General features: G+C 31.5%; 1 protein-coding gene across 2 annotated transcripts in view; it reads left to right on the top strand.

The window, feature by feature from the left end:
- GC (gamma-glutamyl carboxylase) overlaps positions 1-22,291 on the top strand; it is a 996,199-nt gene that overhangs the window by 715,082 nt on the left and 258,826 nt on the right. For both annotated transcript variants that reach the window (XM_072545537.1, XM_072545538.1), the window contains one exon: positions 948-1,204. In XM_072545537.1, the coding sequence (XP_072401638.1) occupies positions 948-1,204 (257 nt within the window). The remainder of the gene's footprint in view (positions 1-947; positions 1,205-22,291) is intronic.

Genomic DNA, 22,291 nt, shown 5'->3' on the forward strand with positions numbered 1-22,291 from the left:
TTTATTATTTAAATTATAAACTTTGTTACTTGTATCCATGTTATTCTCTGACATCTCTATCTGGGGGATCCTTTACAGAGGGGAATTGTTCCCGTCCGAAGTAATATTCATAATAATTTTCTAATGTGCTTACTATTTAATGTATACTATATACAATACCTAAAAACCTGACTAATTTGTGAATTAGATTAACACACTATACGAAAGACAATCTTTGTGAAATACCTACGTTTCGTGTAGAACTAAAGTGTAGTGGATAATAAATATCACGAATCAAAGCGATTGTTTGATATTTACTATCTTTAATGGCAACTCTCCAAAGTTTCAGTTGAAAATACGTTTATTTTAAATAAAAATTCACTATTTTGATCAGGGATAACCAAAATTTTTAAGACATTTTTTAAAACCAAAAAAAAGTATTTAAAACAATATTTTGGTTAGTTATGAGCTACTGTTTTATTTTTGAGATTTATTTAATTAGAAAATGTATAGTCTGGAAATATCAATAATACGATATTTTCATGTTATATCACGAGACTTATCAAGGAAATATCGTATTATTAAGAACTAGAGTTTTAATCTCACCAGGGTGAAAATTGAGGATATATTCAAAGAAAACAACAATTTTTAAATATAATTGTATGTAATTGCATATTTTTGATTGTTGTTTTTAGTTAAAATTACCTTATACTAATATTTGTTTTCGACATTCATAAAAATAAAGTAACTTTCCTAAACAAAATTAATAATATTTGGATTTTGACAAATTTTTTATACAAATGAAAAAATTAAAAACTTGATCGTCTATTTACTTAAAATTATTACTAAAAAGTTTTTACTCTGACAATTTAAGTATAAATATAAGTTACAGAAAGTTTTTCTGAAAGACTTATTTTGTATATGTCACAGAGCCGATTGTTCATTTTATTTTAGCTTTTTATTTTAAGGTATGTTTCCATATGTTTGTTTAGCAACAATGCCCTTATTTTGCGAAGAAACATGGCCAAAAAAGATTACGTCACTTTTTACTAACAAAAATTTGGATTCGTCACCAAGCAATAATTGTTTATATCAATTAAAAGGAACGAAAGATGCCCCCGAATACAACACAACAATTACTTGGCAGCATAAGCTGGTAGTAGGCCTTGTATTGTCCCATTGTGGTTTACAGGTGTTTTTACCCTATTCTCATTTTATAACTAAAGTAAGTATCGTTACCTATAGTCCATTATTATACACGTCAAGTTTGTATTTTTATAAAGAACACCGGCACTTTTCTTATGTAAAAGTGGTTTTAATTATTGTTTAAATTAAATGAAACTATGCAGAGAGGTAGCTTTGGTCATACTAATCGAAAGTTCTTATTGACTCAAGATCCAGAAATCAGTTATATTTTCAGAGCTTCAAATTGTCGGTTTTTGACCATTTGGATAATATATACGCAAATTGTATACGAAATGTCAAATTAGCGTTTTTTTTTTATTAATAAACTTTAGTTTGTTACACTGTTACGTTGTTAATCAACATTAATGTTAGTAATTAAGTAATTTTTCTTTCACCGAAAATAGTTGAAAATTTTTTAAATTCGGAATTACCAAACATGCACTTTGTCTATGGTCAAGGTAGTGGTTAACAAGCTCGACGATTGGTAAAGACATATTAGATCTTTTCCTCTCCCACTTGAATAGAATACATCCCAGTCTTCAATTCACGATTGAAGTTGACTCTTAAGCGCCTTTGTCATTTCTTGACGTTCGTATTCAAAAACAACCACCTCACAGTTTTTTTCTATTCCGTGTACCGGAAACCCATCCATACAAACCCTTACCTCAAGGCCCAGTCACATCATTACACCTCTCAACTCAATTCAGTTGAGAGGTGTGATGATGTGACTCAACACTCTTGTTTCCCGTTCCATAAGACTTAGCGACATCAATCACAGATCATCCAAAATCAATTCAATAAGGCAAACACTCTTACAAAACGGCTACCATAAAACCCAAATCAATAGGAGCATTCAAAAACATCTAAACTTCATTTCATCCAAAAAAAAAATCTTGCCGCCTGATCAACCCAAAACCTTTCTACCTTTTATTAAAGGTGTCACTGACAAGATCAGTAGAACTCTTAACCCTACCTTTTTCCAGTTGCCCATGTACATATATAGGACAGATAAATCGACAAATCCATAACCGTATTTACGAACATTCTATATCTGTAAAACATTCCGATACTACTTCAGCCCTAGCCAAACATCATATTCAGACAGGCTAAAAAATAGATTTCGAAAAAGCAAAATTTATCGCCCGCATCCGCTCCTTAAAATCGAGAATCATTCGTGAAGCCATCGAAAGTGAAAAACGGCCTAATAGCTTAAACACTCGCGATGACGCTAAACGACTGCTTGCAACATGGCGATCGCTGCTTCAGTGACCCCCGCCCCAACTCATCCCGCTCAGACCGTTTTCGCACATACCGTTCCTGCACATACTCCGAGTATAAAAGGCTACATATGGTTAGTAGCAGTAGTAAGGCTACATATGGTAAGTAGTAGTACGTCACGAGTGAAGCAAGTAGGCAGATTGAGACTCCGAACTTAAACGGAACCTCTTGATAATGGCCCCAAAATGAGTGCCAAAACTTCGAGTTTCAAATTCTCATCCCGAAAAATAGTTTTTATTTACCTGACCGCGGAAATGTATCCAAACATATAATATATATATATATATATATATATATATATATATATATATATATATATATATATATATATCTTCCACTTCCACTCGAACATCGACAAGAAGCAGACCATCCAGAGAGACTTGAAAATGGCAAGTGAGATCTTGCCGAAACGTCGTCAAAATGGTTTTTATCAAAACCAACAACATTTAACGCGGAGTCAAACCCGGAATACCATTGATATAACATACAGCTCCCGCGGAAATATCAAAACTAATATATATATATATATATATATATATATATATATATATATATATATATATATATATATATATATATATATTGATTTAGAGTATCAGCAATCGGTCAGGAAATAAAACTCTATTTGTTCAGTCTCTCAATATTTCGTCACGATTTTGTGACTTCTTCAGGAGAAAACTGTAAATTTATTAGAATAATTAATGATTATATGTAAACAAAATGAATATTTTAATACTTACAACTATAAGAATGAAAATTTAAATTTTTCTGGCATATCTAAATAAATGACATATTTTTGTTTGATTTTATTAAGGAGTTATGGTAACCGCAATATGTTATAGAGTGAATTCCCGTTGTACAATTTTCAGCGAGTAGGTTAAAATACGGGAATTCACTCTATAACATATTGCGGTTACCATAACTCCTTAATAAAATCAAACAAAAATATGTCATTTATTTAGATATGCCAGAAAAATTTAAATTTTCATTCTTATAGTTGTAAGTATTAAAATATTCATTTTGTTTACATATAATCATTAATTATTCTAATAAATTTACAGTTTTCTCCTGAAGAAGTCACAAAATCGTGACGAAATATTGAGAGACTGAACAAATAGAGTTTTATTTCCTGACCGATTGCTGATACTCTAAATCAATATTTAAAACAGTACGGTCGAAAAAATAATTTGAAAAATATATATATATATATATATATATATATATGTGTTATATGTGAAAATAGTCACCTTGAACCACTCAAGGGTTACCGACACTTTGGTTTCGCAATATCAGTTCCTATTTCATCATCCTTTCAGCAAGCGTTCCCATCGAGATAGCTGACCATGCACGGACATCAAACTCTGACCAAAGCTGGCCTTTCGTTGGAAAGGCCGACACCACATTTTGTAGGAAGATTATAAATTTAGGACTTTAACATTATTGTTCACTTGTCATTTAAGTTTCTTGCTAATAGCATATTTGTATTATAATTGTATTTGCTTCATTTTATCGTAGAACAAAGTGTAACTTTTAATTGTGAAATAAATCTTTTTAAAAAAGTCATCTAAGAAGTTAGTGATTTAACATTGGCGCAGTCAGTAGGATACGGTTAACGTTGTTAGAACAAGGAAACTCACTAGCAACGGCGGATCCCTATCCCTCAACGGAAAAGAAACTAGAGCCGTCCTCATTCAACTGGATACTACGGAAGGAACACCTGGTGAAGCCCCTGGTAGCAGATCCCGTTAGAAAACAAGAAGTCATCGTTGTTTCGGTTAATGTAAGTTATTGAATCATCTCGTTTTTACTATTTTAATATTTGCATACCGTGCATAAAATTTACTGTACATAAATCATAATATTTTCAATTTATAATCTTGACTATACAGAAAGTCAAGCCAAGTTGATTATCTAATAAGGAAATATTTTTTTATTACATACTTTTATTAACATAACGTTGTTAGAACAAGGAAACTCACTAGCAACGGCGGATCCCTATCCCTCAACGAAAAAAAAAAAACTAGAGCCGTCCTCATTCAACTGGATACTACGGAAGGAACACCTGCTGAAGCCCCTGGTAGCAGATCCCGTTAGAAAACAAGAAGGCATCGTTGTTTCGGTCGATCGGATTAACCAAGCGGGCTGGGCGGCTGGCTTCTCCTTCGCTTCAATGCAAGAGATATCAGTTCAATCCCCAGCTCGGTGTACAGAAAACAAAAAGGCTAACGCAGCAGTTTAAAATTCTAAAATGAATCTGCGGCTTAGTCTAGAATATGCTGGTATCTGATCGGCCTATGGTGGAGCAGTACGGCAAGAGATAAGGGCTTGCGGCTAGGTGATACTCCTCCATAGATCCCTACCGGAAGGGCGTCGAACGCCTAAATACCGGGTATATATATATATATATATATATATATATATATATATATATATATATTTATTTGCATACCGTGCATAAAATGTACCGTACATAAATCATAATATTTTCAATTTATAATCTTGACTATACAGAAAGTCAAGCCAAGTTGATTATCTAATAAGGAAATATTTTTTTTATTACATACTTTTATTATTTTATTATCTTTATTTACGCATTTCATTGATTTCATATTATATTTTCACCGATATTTTACTACATTTTACTTTATTTTACCACATTTTACTTGATTTTACCATATTTTACTTGATTTTACTATATTTCATTTTATTTAACCATATTTAGTTTTCATATATTTTGTTTGTATACTTCCACTGACATATTATTATCAAAATGCCTGAAACACGTTTACAAACCCAAGTTGAAATTGAACCCTACAAACTTTTAGAAATATTTTCCGTAATTCCTGAGTTTGAAGGAGACTCAATCTGTCTTCCCACATTCTTAGACGCATGTGATTGCGCGATTAAAATGTCTTTGGGAGACCAACGTATGTTATTAACGATTCACATTAAAAATAAACTAAGAGGCAAAGCAGCTCAACTAATAAACTCTAGAAAACCAACTTCATATACAGACATCAAAAATTTATTAAACCTTTATTTTGGAGATAGTAGAGATCTCACTTCTTTAATTCATGACCTACAAAGACTTCGACAGTTATCAAATGAATCACCCTTAACCATTTTCAATAGACTACAAGTTCTAAATGCAAACATGCACGCCTCAATCCAAAAATCAGGCCTAACACAAGACCAAAAGACCGCCCAATGCACGTTAATTGACTCTATGGCTTTAAATACTCTTTTAACGGGACTAGAACCCCGCTTAGGACAAATAATTAGGGTAAGTAACCCTAAAGATCTTATTAAACCAGTAACCGTATCCGACGTGAACTTCAGTTATCTTATTTCGAATCACAAAAATTAAATAAATATAGCCAAAATAATCCAAAACCTTCCCAACCGATGAGAAGAACCTCATCTCATTTGTCCAAATGCACAAGTTGTGGTCGTATTAGCCATTTAAGTAGCGAATGTCGCTCATCACGTTTTCCTTCTTACCAAAATCAATATAACGGTAGACCACAAAACTACCAAAATAACCAAAACCAATACCCTCCCAATCAATATAATGGTAGACCACAAAATTACCCAATTAATCAAAATCAATACTCTTCCAATCAACAAAATTTAAACCCACAGAGATCGAACTTCCCTTCTCAAAATCAACCGCAGAATCGCCCCTCTGTTATTCAGAGAAATCCAAATTTCAAAAACTTTCAGCAAAGAGCCCATGTCTTTAATGAATACCCTGATGATCTCGTAGAACCTTATGAAGATTATTCTGACTATATCAATGATACACCTGATATAGAAAATTATCAGAATTTTCTTTCGCTACCCAATCAGTACCATCCTCCAGTACATACGAATCTTTCAACCGATATTATGAACGTACAACAACAAATCCAAGCCCTCAATTTGGACAATTTCGATACAAATGTGAATTTTCCCGAACAGAAATTAGTAACTCATTGTGTGAAAGTAAGCCCCTTTCACACAATGAGTTCTAAAAACTTATATTATATCAATGACGCTACGAATACTTTTAAACTTCTAATTCACACCGGTGCAGGAATTACAGTTTTCAAAGAGAATACTGCACGAAATTATCATAACCGATCCCCAGAAAATATTACCATTCAAGGCATAACCGACCAAAAACTCTTAATTACAGAATCTGCTTTTATTCCCTTTACGAATGACAACCCTCACAAAGTTTTCATTTTTAATCTAGATATTGACTTTGACGGCATAATAGGCCTAGATTTCCTAGACCATTACGAATGTATAATAGACCTTAAAACCAGAAAACTTCATACAAACTTTAAAACTTTTACCCTGCATAAAGTTGGACAAGACACAGATAAACCCACAGAAAATATTCCGGTGACATTTTCTACACAAATATTACCGCCAAATAATTTTAAAACATATCCGAAATCAAACACAAACATTAAAGCTCAACAAAATAGCAGCTCTCTTCACGAAAATACTCATGATCAACAAAAACACATCCCAAGACCAGAGAAAAAAAGAATAAAAGAAAAAGTAAACCAAATTTCGATTGATAGCCGAACAGAACAAATATTCAAATTAAAATGCAACCTATCCAATACAGACGCAATACTGTCATCCCAAGAAATCGAAAAAGTTCGAATTGCTCACGCATTAGTCCATGCAACATCACTGCGAACATCCAATTATAGACAGAGAACAAATAATTAAAGAACAACTGAGAATTAACCACTTAAACTCAGAAGAAAGGGAACAAATTTTAAACATTTGTAGGGAATTTTCAGATATATTTTACGTAGAAGGTGACAAGCTATCATTCACAAATGAAATTAAGCACGCAATCAAAACGAACAACGCGAAACCTATATACACGAAATCTTACAGATATCCACAGGTTTATAAAGAAGACGTAAAAACACAAACCAACAAAATGCTAGAGCAAGGAATAATTCGGCATAGCATATCGCCCTGTCAAGCCCAGTGTGGGTGGTACCCAAAAAACTTGACACATCTGGCAAACAGAAATGGAGAGTCGTTATTGACTATCGTAAACTTAATGAAGTTACAATAGAAGATCGTTATCCACTTCCACAAATTTCAGAATTGTTGGACCAACTTGAAAAATGTCAGTACTTTACAACATTAGATTTGGCGTCTGGATTCCACCAAATTGAAATCGATCCAAAAGATATCCAAAAAACAGCATTTTCAGTTAACAACGGACATTACGAATTTATTCGTATGCCTTTCGGATTATTTCAACGAGTAATGGATAACATCCTCTTAGGAATTTAAAACGAGAGATGTTTAGTATATATGGACGACATAATCATCTATTCAGCCACCATTCACAAGCATATGTCACGACTAACAGAAGTATTTATGGTCTTAAGATAGCAGTGAATTCTTAAGAAAAGAAGTCGCATACTTAGGACACCTCGTAACTGAACCTATAGTAAAAACAAATCCTGCAAAGGTATCATGCATAAAAGGTTTCTCAGAACCCAAGACAACTAAAGAAATAAAATCATTTTTAGGCCTAGTAGGTCACTACCGTAGATTTACCTCGAATTTTGCCAAAATTTCCAAACCACTGACTAAATTACTTCAAAAAGATGTGTCTTTTGTTTTTAATGCCGAATGTAAGGAAGCATTCAACGATCTCAAAAATATTCTAATGAGAGACCCAATTCTCATATATCCAAATTTTGAAGAAACCTTTTTACTCACTACTGACGCTAGTGCTTTCGCAATTGGAGCTGTTTTGTCACAAGGCCCATTAGGAAAAGATCTGCCAATCGCTTATGCCTCACGAACATTATGCAGTGCAGAAACCAAATATTCCACAATAGAGAGAGAATTACTAGCTATAGTATGTGCAGTAAAACATTTCAGACCTTGTCTTTTCGGTCGCAAGTTTACTCTTATCACTGATAATCGACCTCTTTTATGGCTATTTTCAATCAAAGACCCAGGAAGCCGCCTAGCACGCTGGCGCCTAAAACTTGAAGAATATAACTACAAAATAGAGCAACGTTCAGGAAAAATCAACAGAAACGCAGATGCACTCTTAAGAATAAAAATAAACCATGTTAAGGACTGTGCAGATTTTCAATCAAAACTTGCCCTGCACGCATCTAACAGAGATGAAATCAAGACAGAAGAAGAAAAAGAGGACACAGTAGAAAGAATAGAAAAAATGTCCAAAGGATTCGAAAAATTTCTCGAATTATATAAAACAAAATCCATTATCGATTACTCCAAAATAGAAACGTCAAACGCAGAACTGTTAGATAAATCTCACAAGAATATCGTTACCTTTTTTGGCAGAATAAACTTGAGGACCTGCACGAAAAATTTATTTAATGGACCTTTTTAAATCCAAGTAATATTTACAAATTCTGCCATTATCCTTAATTCCCCAACAAATCAAATTTCTAAAGTAAATTTTGACAGGTTAAAACCATACTTTGAATAAATTTCTTCTTTACAGATTCTATGGACTATTTTCAGTCGCCTGCTCCCAATTTCACCTCTCTCCCACTAATAATACAGTCGGAATCTTCTATCACGAAGAAGGGACCATTCGAATATCTAACGATAAATGGACATTATTTGTTTACAAGGAATTGCGTCCTATAAAAACTGCCATATCCAACAACGACAGAATTTTAAAAAACTTGCTAGATAGATTTACTAATGCCGATACACCAAGAAAACTTGCATTTTAATCCGAAGTACAAACACATATTAGTTTGATAAGACAAATTTCAAATTATGTAAATTTAAAATATAGAGAAGTAATTGCCGACACACGAGCCTATAATCCACGCCAAAAACGAGGATTGACCAATGGTGTTGGAACCTTATGAAAATCTATTAGTGGAAATTTAGACCCATCAGACGGTGAATATTTTAATCAATGTATAAATAGGATCACTACAGATAAAAATCAAATAAAAACACTCTCTGATCTCTAAAGAACCAGATCTCTGTTACAAATTCTGTCATAAAATCTTTTAACACTACTATCCAAAAATTACAAATAGACGAAGAAACTTTTAACAAAGACCTAAACGATATCGAAACCACTCTTATAGACATAGCTAACGACATATCATTTTACCGTGCACAATTACAAAGCTTAAATTTGTGTGAATTATTAATGAAAAGCTACATATTTTTAGAAAATTATCTTAATGACATTTTGAATGCCATCACTTTTTCTTCGTTGCAAATTTTACACAGTTCAATTATTTCACCCAATGATTTACTAGATTCATTGAAAACCATCTCACAATTATTACAAAATAATGTATTACCATTGCCCATTTATACATCAAATATATCCGAGTATATTGATATAATAAAACTTCAAAGCATATCAACTCGATTCAAAAATTGTATTCGTCCTAGAAATTCCACTAGTCGATCCCGAAATCTATACCTTATATCATTTATATTCGATACCAATATTAAATAATCAAACTGATGTTTTTCATACACTTTCTACAATACATAATTATATAGCGCGAGATGATGATTCAATTTCATATGTATTACCACGAAACACAGAAGAATGCAAATCAATTAGTCTATACCAAAGAATGTGCACAGATATTCTTCCCTATCCAATAGACAGCAATACTATATGTGAAGCCCAGTTATTGGAACCAGTTAGCGTTCTACCAAAAACTTGTCAGATGTCAACGTTTTTAGCACAAGATTACAATGTGCAAGAAATTGACAAAAATTTATGGTTAATAACAGTATCCGATCCATTACCAGTTACAATCAAGTGTGAAAGAAAAGACATCAGTACCCAGACAATCAAAGTAAACACAATTCTAAGATTATTAGCCGAATGTACAGCATTTATTGGAAGTACTAGAGTCCACCCCAGAAATCAAATCGATAAATATCCAAATATAACCTACAGAAATCATCCAGTTAATGTTCCATACAGATGTTGTGACCATTTCGAAAGAAGAAACCACATACCAAATTTGAAACCATTACAACTTAATAAGATTAATGCAGATGATTTAAATATTGCACAATATTCAGAAGAACTCACCAAATCATGAACCAACCATTCATCGAAGAACATTCACCTTGGTTAACTATATTGTCTTTATCATTAATTATCATTCTAGTTTTTGTATACATCTTCTGCAAATGTAGACGCAAAAGATTTCCAAGACTTGCCATGAACCATCCGCAGGACTCGCCTCCACCTTCATCACATCGTAGCAGTTCCATTAAACAGAAACTTAAAGGATTACCCTTTAAAAGAAGACCAGACGTACGCCCAGATATAAAGAAGTATCAGAAACTCCAATTGAACTTTAAAAGTCGAAGCAAGGCATCGACTTTTCACTAATGAGGGGAGCTGTTATATGTGAAAATAGTCACCTTGAACTACTCAAGGGTTTCCGACACTTTAGTTTCGCAATATCAGTTCCTATTTCATCATCCTTTCAGCAAGCGTTCCCATAGAGATAGCTGACCATGCACGGACATCAAACTCTAACCAAAGCTGGCCTTTCGTGGGAAATTTTGTAGGACGATTATAAATTTAGGACTTTAACATTATTGTTCACTCTTCATTTAAGTTTCTTGTTAATAACATATTTGTATTATAATTTTATTTGCTTCATTTTATCGTAGAACAAAGTGTAACTTTTAATTGTGAAATAAATCTTTTTTAAAAAGTCAATCAAGAAGTTAGTGATTTAACATATATATATATATATATATATATATATATATATATATATATATATATATATATATATATATATAAGAGGAAAAAGGAATATATATATATATATATATATATATATATATATATATATATATAAGAAAAAAGAAGTACTTGTGACTCGTTTGGAACAAATATATAACTGTTTTGGATGGGTTGGAGTCAATAATAGGGCTATTGGTTGACTATTTTTTTATTCTCGAGCTTTCAATTGTGTTTACAATTATTATCAAGAGCTAAAAAAGTCAAAATACTTACAAGGTTGAACTAAAAAGAAAAAACAATTTTTGTTAACTTACCAAATAAAAATTAGTTTGGTAAGCAAAAATCACTGCTTACATCTTCAAAATATTTAATACAAAAATGTTTTTATCTAATAAATGTTTCTCTGAAAAATTTTTATAATTTTGAAAACATTTTTTTAATATAAGAATAATTGAATTTATAAATAAGTTCAAATAGCAACCAATTACAAATAGCCTTAATGTCATAAATGCCAACATAAAATTTTTATTTTTGACAATTATATTGCCAAAAGTAAAACTTCGTTTAAACATTCTTTTTTGTTTAGTAACAAAAAGAAGAAGATTTATTCACCGTTGACAGATGTCTGAAAGAATGTGACAGATATATGGAGAATTAAATATGACATTTTACAAGTTTTATATATAAATCATAAAGAAAGAATATAATTATAAATTTTGCTTAAATTTTGAATTTCAGATCTTTTGTTTAAACTCTTATCATTTTTGCTAATACAAACCATTTCCAAAAAAGTCCTTTTAAATTTATTACTTTCACTACATAAAATTTTAATGTTATCAAAATCCATAATATGGTCTTTATCGATTACATGTTCAATGTAATGGTTTGAAAAAATAAAAAATTTTCAAATTAAAACCAGATGGTTCAGAAAACCCATATGTAGTAATAGATTTATAAGCTATTACTCTCACCATCCAAATAAGATGAAAATGAACCTTATAACAGGATTAAAAGAACGTGTTTTAAAACTTTCTCATCCAGATTATCTACAGGAAGATCTTCAGTTATTAAAAAATATTCTAATTGAAAACTCTTATCCTCCAGATATGCTACATAGGATGCTTTTTTCTAATATTGGTAATATAAATAATTTAACACCATTTTTTGCTCAATCTCAAAACATTATATCTAACAATCAGAACATCTATTATCATTCACTACCTTTTATACCATCATTAACACCTAAATTAATACAAACACTAAAGGTTATTGACAATATAAAAATAGCAACAAAGAACATCAAAACTATTTCATCTTTATATTCTAAAACTAAATATCCTATAGACAAATTTGAAAAAACGAATTTAGTATACAGCATTAGTTGTACTCAGTGTGAGGCTGAATATGTTGGTGAGACCGGAAGAAATCTTTCAAATCGCATTATTTCTCACAAAAGTGATTGCAGAATTAAAAAACCATCTTGTGCTTTGGCAGAACATGTAATCGATAAAGACCATATTATGGATTTTGATAACATTAAAATTTTATGTAGTGAAAGTAATAAATTTAAAAGGACTTTTTTGGAAATGGTTTGTATTAGCAAAAATGATAAGAGTTTAAACAAAAGATCTGAAATTCAAAATTTAAGCAAAATTTATAATTATATTCTTTCTTTATTATTTATATATAAAACTTGTAAAATGTCATATTTAATTCTCCATATATCTGTCACATTCTTTCAGACATCTGTCAACGGTAAATAAATCTTCTTCTTTTTGTTACTAAACAAAAAAGAATGTTTAAACGAAGTTTTACTTTTGGCAATATAATTGTCAAAAATAAAAATTTTATGTTGGCATTTATGACATTGAGGCTATTTGTAATTGGTTGCTATTTGAACTTATTTATAAATTCAATTATTCTTATATTAAAAAAATGTTTTCAAAATTATAAAAATTTTTCAGAGAAACATTTATTAGATAAAAACATTTTTGTATTAAATATTTTGAAGATGTAAGCAGTGATTTTTACTTACCAAACTAATTTTTATTTGGTAAGTTAACAAAAATTGTTTTTTCTTTTTAGTTCAACCTTGTAAGTATTTTGTCTTTTTTAGCTCTTGATAATAATTGTAAACACAATTGAAAGCTCGAGAATAAAAAAATAGTTAACCAATAGCCCTATTATTGACTCCAACCCATCCAAAACAGTTATATATATATATATATATATATATATATATATATATATATATATATATATAGTAGAACCCCGATTATCCATGTGCGGATTATCCGGGCTGCGGATTATCCGTGATACTTAACATTGCATTGGCGTATATCAGAATGACTTCACCGCAAATTACTACGCCGTGGGAAAGGTACATAATGTAATATGCATAGCGTCAGTGCTCGGGGAATCCCTGGAAACCGGTAGCTTATAATATGCCGCTGCGCTGCGTGTTATGTCGAATGTGTGAGATTTAGTACATATTTACTACTTAGTTGTTAACCAGTGTTAAACGAAAGAGAAGTGTTTTAACGATTGAACAAAAACTAGAGATTTTAAACACAAGTGAAAAGGGTGAAAGTGTCACATTATTATCACGGAGCTACGAAGTGGGTAAGCAAACAATACGCGATATTACTAGAAAGAAATTGAAGCTACAAAATTTTATATCTCAATCTGACTCTTTTAAAAACATATCTGCACGGAAATCGTTGAAAGTATCGACTTTTCAACAACTCGATGAAACGCTTTCTAAGTGGTTTCTGCAGAAAAGATCTAAGGCCGTACCAATTTCGGGACCAATGTGTGCTAAGCAAGCGGAGATTTTTCACAACAATTTGAAAATCAAAGAACTTTTTAATGCATCCAGTGGTTGGTTACATCGATTCAAAAAACGTCACGGAATTCGTGAGCTTACCATCCAAGGCGAAAAGCTCAGTGCCGACGAAGAAGCAATGATGGAATTTTGCTATGAGCTGGAGACCATAATTACAGAAAATACAACTTTCTCAAATTTATAACGCTGACGAAACAGGATTATACTGGCGAGCAATACCTACAAAAACTTTAGTTGCAGGTAGTGAGATGAGTGCACCTAGGTAAAAAAAAATAAAGACAGGATAACCGTGTTGTGTTGTGCCAATGCGTCTGGCAGCCATAAACTGAAGCTGACTGTGATTGGAAAGTCAAAAATCCTTGCGCTTTTAAAAATATGAAACGACAGAATCTCCCAGTTCACTATTATAACCAGAAGGCTGCCTGGATAACTTATGATATTTTCAAAGATTGGTTCCATGAAAAGTTCATTCCTAAAGTAAAGTTATATTTGAAGAAAGAAAAATTACCACAAAAGGCGGTTCTTCTTCTGAATAATGCTGGTGCTCATCCCAATTAGGCGACCCTAAGATCTGACGATAGAAATTTCTTTGTTCTTTTTTTCCAGTCAATATTACATCCATTGCTCAACCAATGGATCAAGGTGTTATTGAGACAATGAAACGACTCTACTGAAAAGAATTTGTGATGAACTTGTTGGATGAAGTTGATCTGATAAAGTTTTGGAAATCCTTCACCATAAAAGATGCAATTTTTGACAGAGGCAAATGCATAAAATGCAGTGGAAGAGACCATCAAAAGAGCTTTTTACAAAATAATGACGCTAGAGGAAGATGGAAGTATCATGGAATATGATGATAAAGACACTACCATAGCTGAACTAACTGCACTAGTGCCCAACGCCGATGTGTTTGAAGAAATTGATGAAACCGAGGTTGAGAGATGGACAAAGTGTGATAAAAATGAGTCAGGCTATCAGCTCTTCAGCAACGACGAAATTGTCGAACTGGTTTCCCATTAGCCCGGTACGTCACAACCTGATTCATCCGAAAATGAGAGTCAAGATAAAGACAACGATGGAACGTTATTAATCAACAGAATAACTAACCAAAAGGCTGAGGAAGCTGTTGTAATAAAATGTTGTAATAGACTATTTTGAGCAACAAGAATCTTCAGACTTTGTCGATATTTTAAATTTGCGTAAAATACGTCAGAAAATTATAAAAAATCGAAAATTCTTAACACAGGCCAAAGTCACTGATTGTTTTTCAAAAGCATAGCCACCTTAAATATATAATACCTTTATGTAGTTTTTATTTTTATTATTTAATATTAAAATTTACTTCGGTAGAAATCTGATTTTTGTTCTGTTATGTATGTTTTTATGTATTATAAAAGTTAGTTTGAACTTATGAGTTTGATTTTTGCTGTTTCCTTTTTATGATAGGTATATATGCATGTATGTACAATGTACATATGTACATATACATTAAAAAATGTTCGGATTATCCGTGCATTTCAATTATTCGTGCCATCGCCCGGTCCCGTGAAGCACGGATAATCGGATTTCTACTGTATATATATATATATATATATATATATATATATATATATATATATATATATATATATATATATATATATATATATATATATATATATATATATATATAATGATACTGTCATGTGATACCTCGTCTGTTGCTATACGTTCAATAATACCGAAGATTAGGTGTAGTGCCCTTTTGGTAGTCGCCTTGTTTGTTTTTCTATCAATATAATCCTTATACTCTCTCCTTTCATTTAATCGCTTAATTCTTTAGTAATAAATTATATTAACTTACACTGTATCATCGACTTTTGTTGACAATAGGTTAGAAGTAAAACGGTACACTACAAATAAGCTATAGTTTTGTGTTTGCCACTCCTGAAGATATTTGATTAATATATACATAAAACACTCATTTTTATTTTACAGTCAAAATATTTAAAACCCTATCTACAAATAATCAATAATTTTTTCATTATTTCAAATATATAATCTTCATTTAATATTACATAGAAACATTAGCAATTTTTATTGTCAATAGGCCAGAATTACAGTTTAAAATAAGTTTATTGACGTTTTAATTTCTACTTCGAAAATCGTTCTCAAAATACAAACATTAATAATAAGTAACTTTATTTAACCCTTTCAGTGCAGTGTACTTGTATGAGTATTATAAAATCCATGCCACCAGTACGAACCACTTATATACAAGTTTTATGTTAAGGTATTAGTTATTGACTGCTAACTACTTGTTTAGAAGTGCTGCGCTGTAGGCGTGAATGTCTAAATGAGGTGCACATTGTGATACTATGATTAACATGATACTATGACTATCACTATTATTTATAGTATCATGAACCGTGCCATTAGTTTTGATTTGACTTTTGAGATAGGTTGTGCTAATTTGTAGTGAAATATGTTTCGTGTAAGAAAGGGTTTGAGTAAAGCAGAATTATTATAGTTAATTCTAGAAAGTGATATAAAGTGGAATATGTGTTTGACGAAGACAATATTGCGGTGCAAGCTAATAAGAATGATTATTCTGAAGATAATGAAACGTCGAAATTAATATAAAGATTGCTTAAAATTTAAATTGACTACCAATAATTTATCACCAAATAAATTTGTTTTTGATAGCTCTACTTCTGGATATAAAGTGGATTACTTGAATGCAGAATCCACACCATTAAAAATTTTTGAAAGTTTCTTTATTAGTGAGGTTGTACAAAAAATTGTGGATGAAACAAACAGATTTGCCCTACAAGAACTTGAGAAAGAAAACACGAAAAAATCGCAAACCAAAAAATTGACAGATATAAGAAATAAAGCATTGCATGTTTTCTTGGGGTTAACATTTCTAATGTCAAGAACAAAAAATTTATCCCTTCCTAAATATTAGAAGTAAGAATCCACTATTACGCACACCTATTTTTGCAGAAGCGATATCACGGGATAGATATCAAAATATTTTGAAGATGTTACATTTTTGTCACAACTCAGTTCAACGTGTAAATGTTCTCTTAAAGTTAGGATGTTGGTAGATCATTTCAAAACAAAATTTATTAATATCTTTGAACCTTTCGATAACTTATGTATTGACGAAAGTTTTCTATAATTCGAGGAAAAATTATGTTTCAAAAGGTCATCGTTTTGGCATTTTTTACTCGTAGACTGCAAAACTGGATATATTTGTGATTTTTTTTATATATATATCGGTTCGAGTACTTATAGCTCTGATATTGGAAATTGGGTTATATTGTAACAACCCTAATTAATAAATATTTAGATAAAGGTCACAAGCTATTTCTAGATAACTGGTACACAAGTTCAGAATTGTTTTATTGGTTATGCAATAGAAACATTGGATCTTGTGGCACAGTAAAAAAGAGTAGAAGAAATATGTCTGCTAATGTTGCCCAAAATTGGTCTTGGTCTTGTCCTTGCATTTTTGCAGGACCAAGACCAAGACCGCTTAATTTTAACAAGACCAAGATCAACACTGGCCGTTCAAGATTTGAGCAAGAACAAGACTAAGCCTGCGAGACTCTTGTATTTTACAGTTACAACTGAGTGTCGTTTTAGGCAGTATAGTAGTTTGAAAATATGCTTAGAGACTCTATGAGATGCAAAAAAAACATGTATTAATGCAACATGCAACATTGTAACATAATTACAATGTAAAAATAAATTATTATAAAGGAAGGGGAGAAAGAAGAAAATAAATTATTTTATACATTCTTTCTCAGCAGACGACTTCTTCGTTCTGAAATTAATTGTCCAGATTTTGAGAATAGCCCGTTGCGACGCCGACAGTAATATCTTATCAAAATTTTTTTAAAATAATTCACCTTAGCTGATAAAAAATATAATAAGGTTAGCATACCTACTGTTAAGAACACCCACTTAATAATTCCATTTTTTTCCTTATTATAATTGAGTTACGAGTTATTAGTTATGCTGAATCTAAATACCACAAATCTTATCGGTCTAAGACTGTGAAAAGTTTGTAAACACAACTTCTGCTGAGTGTGCAATGAGATCATTCAGTTAGACAAAATTTGCTGAAAGGGTGCGGCTTATATTCAAAAGTAACGAAACAAATTAATAACAGATAATGCCGGCTAACGTGTAAACAAAATATCCAATACAAATGTATCCAATACAAATGTATTGGATAGTCACTCCATTCCCAATTGAGCTTTTCTTAGAGCCCAATGGCATAATTGTTTTTCTTATACTATTTGTTGTCTCGGAGTGACAAGTTTACGATTTGACATGAATGACGAAGATTCAAATAGTTCTAGTGGGAGTAATGAGAACTGGAGTCAAATTTGATGAGTTGGTCGAAATAAGTCATGCATTCCAAATTGCTAATTTAAGATTGCTAATAACATTTATTTTATCACCATAAGAATCTATGCCCTTGATACAGGTATGTGCCCTTGATACAGGTTTGAAAGGACTTTCTGTAAGGATTTCAAATATTGCAACGATTTAATTTGCCTAGCACAATGGGTATCACTTATAGGGGGTTGAAAGTGAGGCCTGAGCAATTACTGGGCTGGAGGTAGGGTAAGCAAATAAACCGAAACGTTTGCAAACATCCACTCTTGTTTTGGCTGGAGAGCTGGGTCGTAAGTAAGTATCGTTATTTGACGGACTGGAAATGGTAACTACAACGGGATAAATCAAATATTACTTTAGAGATATCCTGGGCAACAAAACACAAGAAGGTTCCTAAACTATTTGAATTGGACGTTGTTTAAAAGAATCCTGCTAAATAGAAAGAATGGCTTTTCTTTTCTAAAAAATGTAAAAGGGTGAAAATCTTTTTAAAGGAAATAATTCTACAACTCCTGGTTTAGAGAGAAAGATTATATATTTATTATTACTTCACATTAACAGTTATTACAAATAATATTAACAAAATTAATCAACAAACCTTCTTCTTCTCTTCTTAAAGTGCCTATCCGTTCCGGAAGTTGGCGATTATCACGGCTATCTTTACTTTGTTTATTGCATCGCGGAACAGTTCAGTGGTAGGCGTGTTATACCACTTTCGTAAATTTTGAAGAGAGGAAATGCGTCTTCTTCCCGGTCCTCTCTTACCATCTACCTTCCCTTGGAGAATCAGCTGGAGAAGGCCGTAACGTTCTTGATTTCTCATTACATGTCCTAGATACTCCAACTTTTTAGTTTTGACGGTCATAAGAATTTCACATTCTTTCCCCATTCTACGCAGGACCTCCACATTAGTAACTCTGTCAACCCAGGATATACGTAAGATGCGCCTATAACACCACATTTCGAAAGCTTCGAGCCAATTCATAGATGCAACAGTCAGTGTCCACGCTTCCATTCCGTAGAGCATAACTGTGAATATGTAGCAGTTCAATAGACGGCATTTTGTTTTTAATGATATGTCTCGACTGTTGAAAATGGTTCTCATTCTAACGAATGCTGCTTTTGCTTTTATTATTCGCTGTTTAATTTCTGTTGAGTGGTCCCATTGGCTATTTAAATTGGTGCCTAGATATGTATATTGCTCGACTCTTTCGATATTCTGTTGGTTGATTGTAAGTTGAGCGTTTAGTATTGGTTTTTTACTAATTGTCATAAATTTGGTTTTCTTTGTTTCAACAAACCTTACAGTGGCGCTATTTGTAGCAATTTAAACAATTAATATAAATCAAGATATCAGAATTTTGATCGAAATTAACTACATTGAGGTTAACCTTTAAACAAAACAGAATTTAACATTATGGTTATGTACCAAATGTCAGTATTATCCTGTGAAAAGAATAATACTGACTGCCATATGTCGAAATGAAATATTAAACCTTTTTGAAATATTAATTAAATATTAAAGTTACCTTTATTTAAAGAAGACTGATATGACAATAAGCTAATCCATAAAACTTTTTTTTTCTGAAAAATGGCTTTGGCAGAGCCAGTTAGCCAAACTTGTTTGTGTTTATTGTTAAAATCGACTGAATTTTAATTATTATTGATTAAAGATTCATAGTCAAAATTTTCTTGTTATCAGTTATCAATATTTGTACTACATATTCCTAATATTTTTATGGATACATAAATTTTGTTTTGATATTTTTTATTTTGTTTTTTTTTTATTCGTTTATTATCTTCTTTTTTTTTTGTTATGTTAATTTTTTTTGTTTTGTTGGTTTTTTTTTGTTTTTTGCTTTTTTTTTGTTTTTTTTTGTATTCATTTTTTTGTTGTTGTTGTATTTCTATTTTCTTAATTCTTTTATTTTTTTTTAATTAATTTTTGGTATATTTTTTTTGTTTTTTTTTTCAAACCATACAGATAATGCCTATATACAATTTACAACTTGTATTTTAACATGTTTGTAAATACAATGAAGAATTTCCATATTATTTGAAAATAATAAAAGATTAAGGTTTATTGGAAAACAATACTTAGAATTTATAAATTCCTTATAAAGTTCGTTTGCATTATTAATTTGTAAATCACATTCTAATATAATATGTGTTAGATCGCCTATTTTACCACAAGTACAATTGGGAGTATTTGATAAGCCGATTCCATGCATGTAAGATAGCGTAAGAGCATGATTTGCTCTCAGCCGATTAATGGTCTTTATAAAATGTCGATTCGATTCTGTGTAGAACCATCTTCGTCAGGCTATCCTAGTGTTACAATGATAAAAGTATGCGCATTTTTTTATTATCAAATAAAAAAAATATAGGAGGATAGATTAACCGATTATAAGTAAGGGAAAAATAGTAAAAAAATCAACCATCAAAATTTTGTTTATAATTTGATATTTTATTGGCGATGCATATATGCATCATTGCGCACAAATGAGCAGAGCATAAAGTAGTAAGGTGAAAGTAACTAAGATTTATGAAAGGTTTTAAAACAGTTTTTTTTTGTGTAAACACAAAAGTTTGATTCTCACACAGAGGATTCTTACTGTGTATTGTTCCAAATGGGAAGATGATTTTGGTTGTCCAATGTGACATCCTGATGTGGCAAGAGAGCAACATTAGCTTTTTTTTCTTATAAAATCGATTTGGTGTTGCAAGTCAGATGGTCGTCCTCTTTTCGTCGCATTTTGTGAGCCAATAGTAGATAGTGTACATGCTAAGTCAACTCTAAATTGTGCAAGTTTTAAAAGGTTTGGCTTACCTTCATTACATTGCCGATAAAGAAGCCAAGCATTTATTACAGTTACGTCAATGACGTGATAAAATAACCTTATGTCATAGAAAAACCATAAGTAGAAGTCTTGATGGATTTGATAACAGCTTCTTCCACTTCATCTCCACTGTCATCTGATTTATCCACGTTACAGTATCCGTTTGATTAATTATGTTCGACATCAGATACCATTATCTTCATTTTATTGGTGCCTTGCTGATTTATATATTTATCCAACAGATCCGCAGAAATAGGTATAGGCATATTTGTAGATTGTTCAGTTTCATCTTCGTCGTCACTAAAATCATCTAATTCATCTTCACTGCCACTGGGTATGTTTACTAGTAAATCAAGTAAACCGGCGTTGTTTAATTCATCCAACCGAATTGTTTTATGTCCATCTTTATATAAAAGAGACATCTGCAACAAAAAATGAGAATATTAATGAAACTATCATTTTTGCAAACGTATTATAGAATGTTACAACTCTTATAATATTTTTAGGTGCAATTATGTATCTGAAAGCGCAGTGATTCAAATATAAATCGACTGTTATTTTTCCAATTACAAAATAAGTAAATATATTCTTCAATTATTTTATTAACTAACATTATTTTATTAAAGTTACAAATAGCTCAATAATTTTTTTGTGTTCACCCTGGTAATAATTAACAAGTTATTAGCAAAATAAAACACCACAAAAGCACAAATAGCGCAACCACGTGAACGAATCCATGTACACTGAATAACTAAGATTATTGCGCAGCCCACGATATTCTAGGTCTGTTTGCCAGAAGGACGGGTCATAATTGAATCTAGTCGTTTTCTAAGCTTAAAATTTATTAGAGGTTACCGTGGAAGCGAAATTGTATAGCTTCATAAAGAATTTTAAGAATTTTCAGTTCAATGCTGTTTACGTGTTTGACTGTTTGAATGTTGTAAATCTGTCGACCACGCTTTTACTTTCAGTAAATATAACGTAGTTGCTAGTCGGATTCAGTAC

This window comes from Diabrotica undecimpunctata, chromosome 1 (genome assembly GCF_040954645.1).
Source record: "Diabrotica undecimpunctata isolate CICGRU chromosome 1, icDiaUnde3, whole genome shotgun sequence".
In the NCBI taxonomy this organism is placed as follows: domain Eukaryota; kingdom Metazoa; phylum Arthropoda; class Insecta; order Coleoptera; family Chrysomelidae; genus Diabrotica; species Diabrotica undecimpunctata.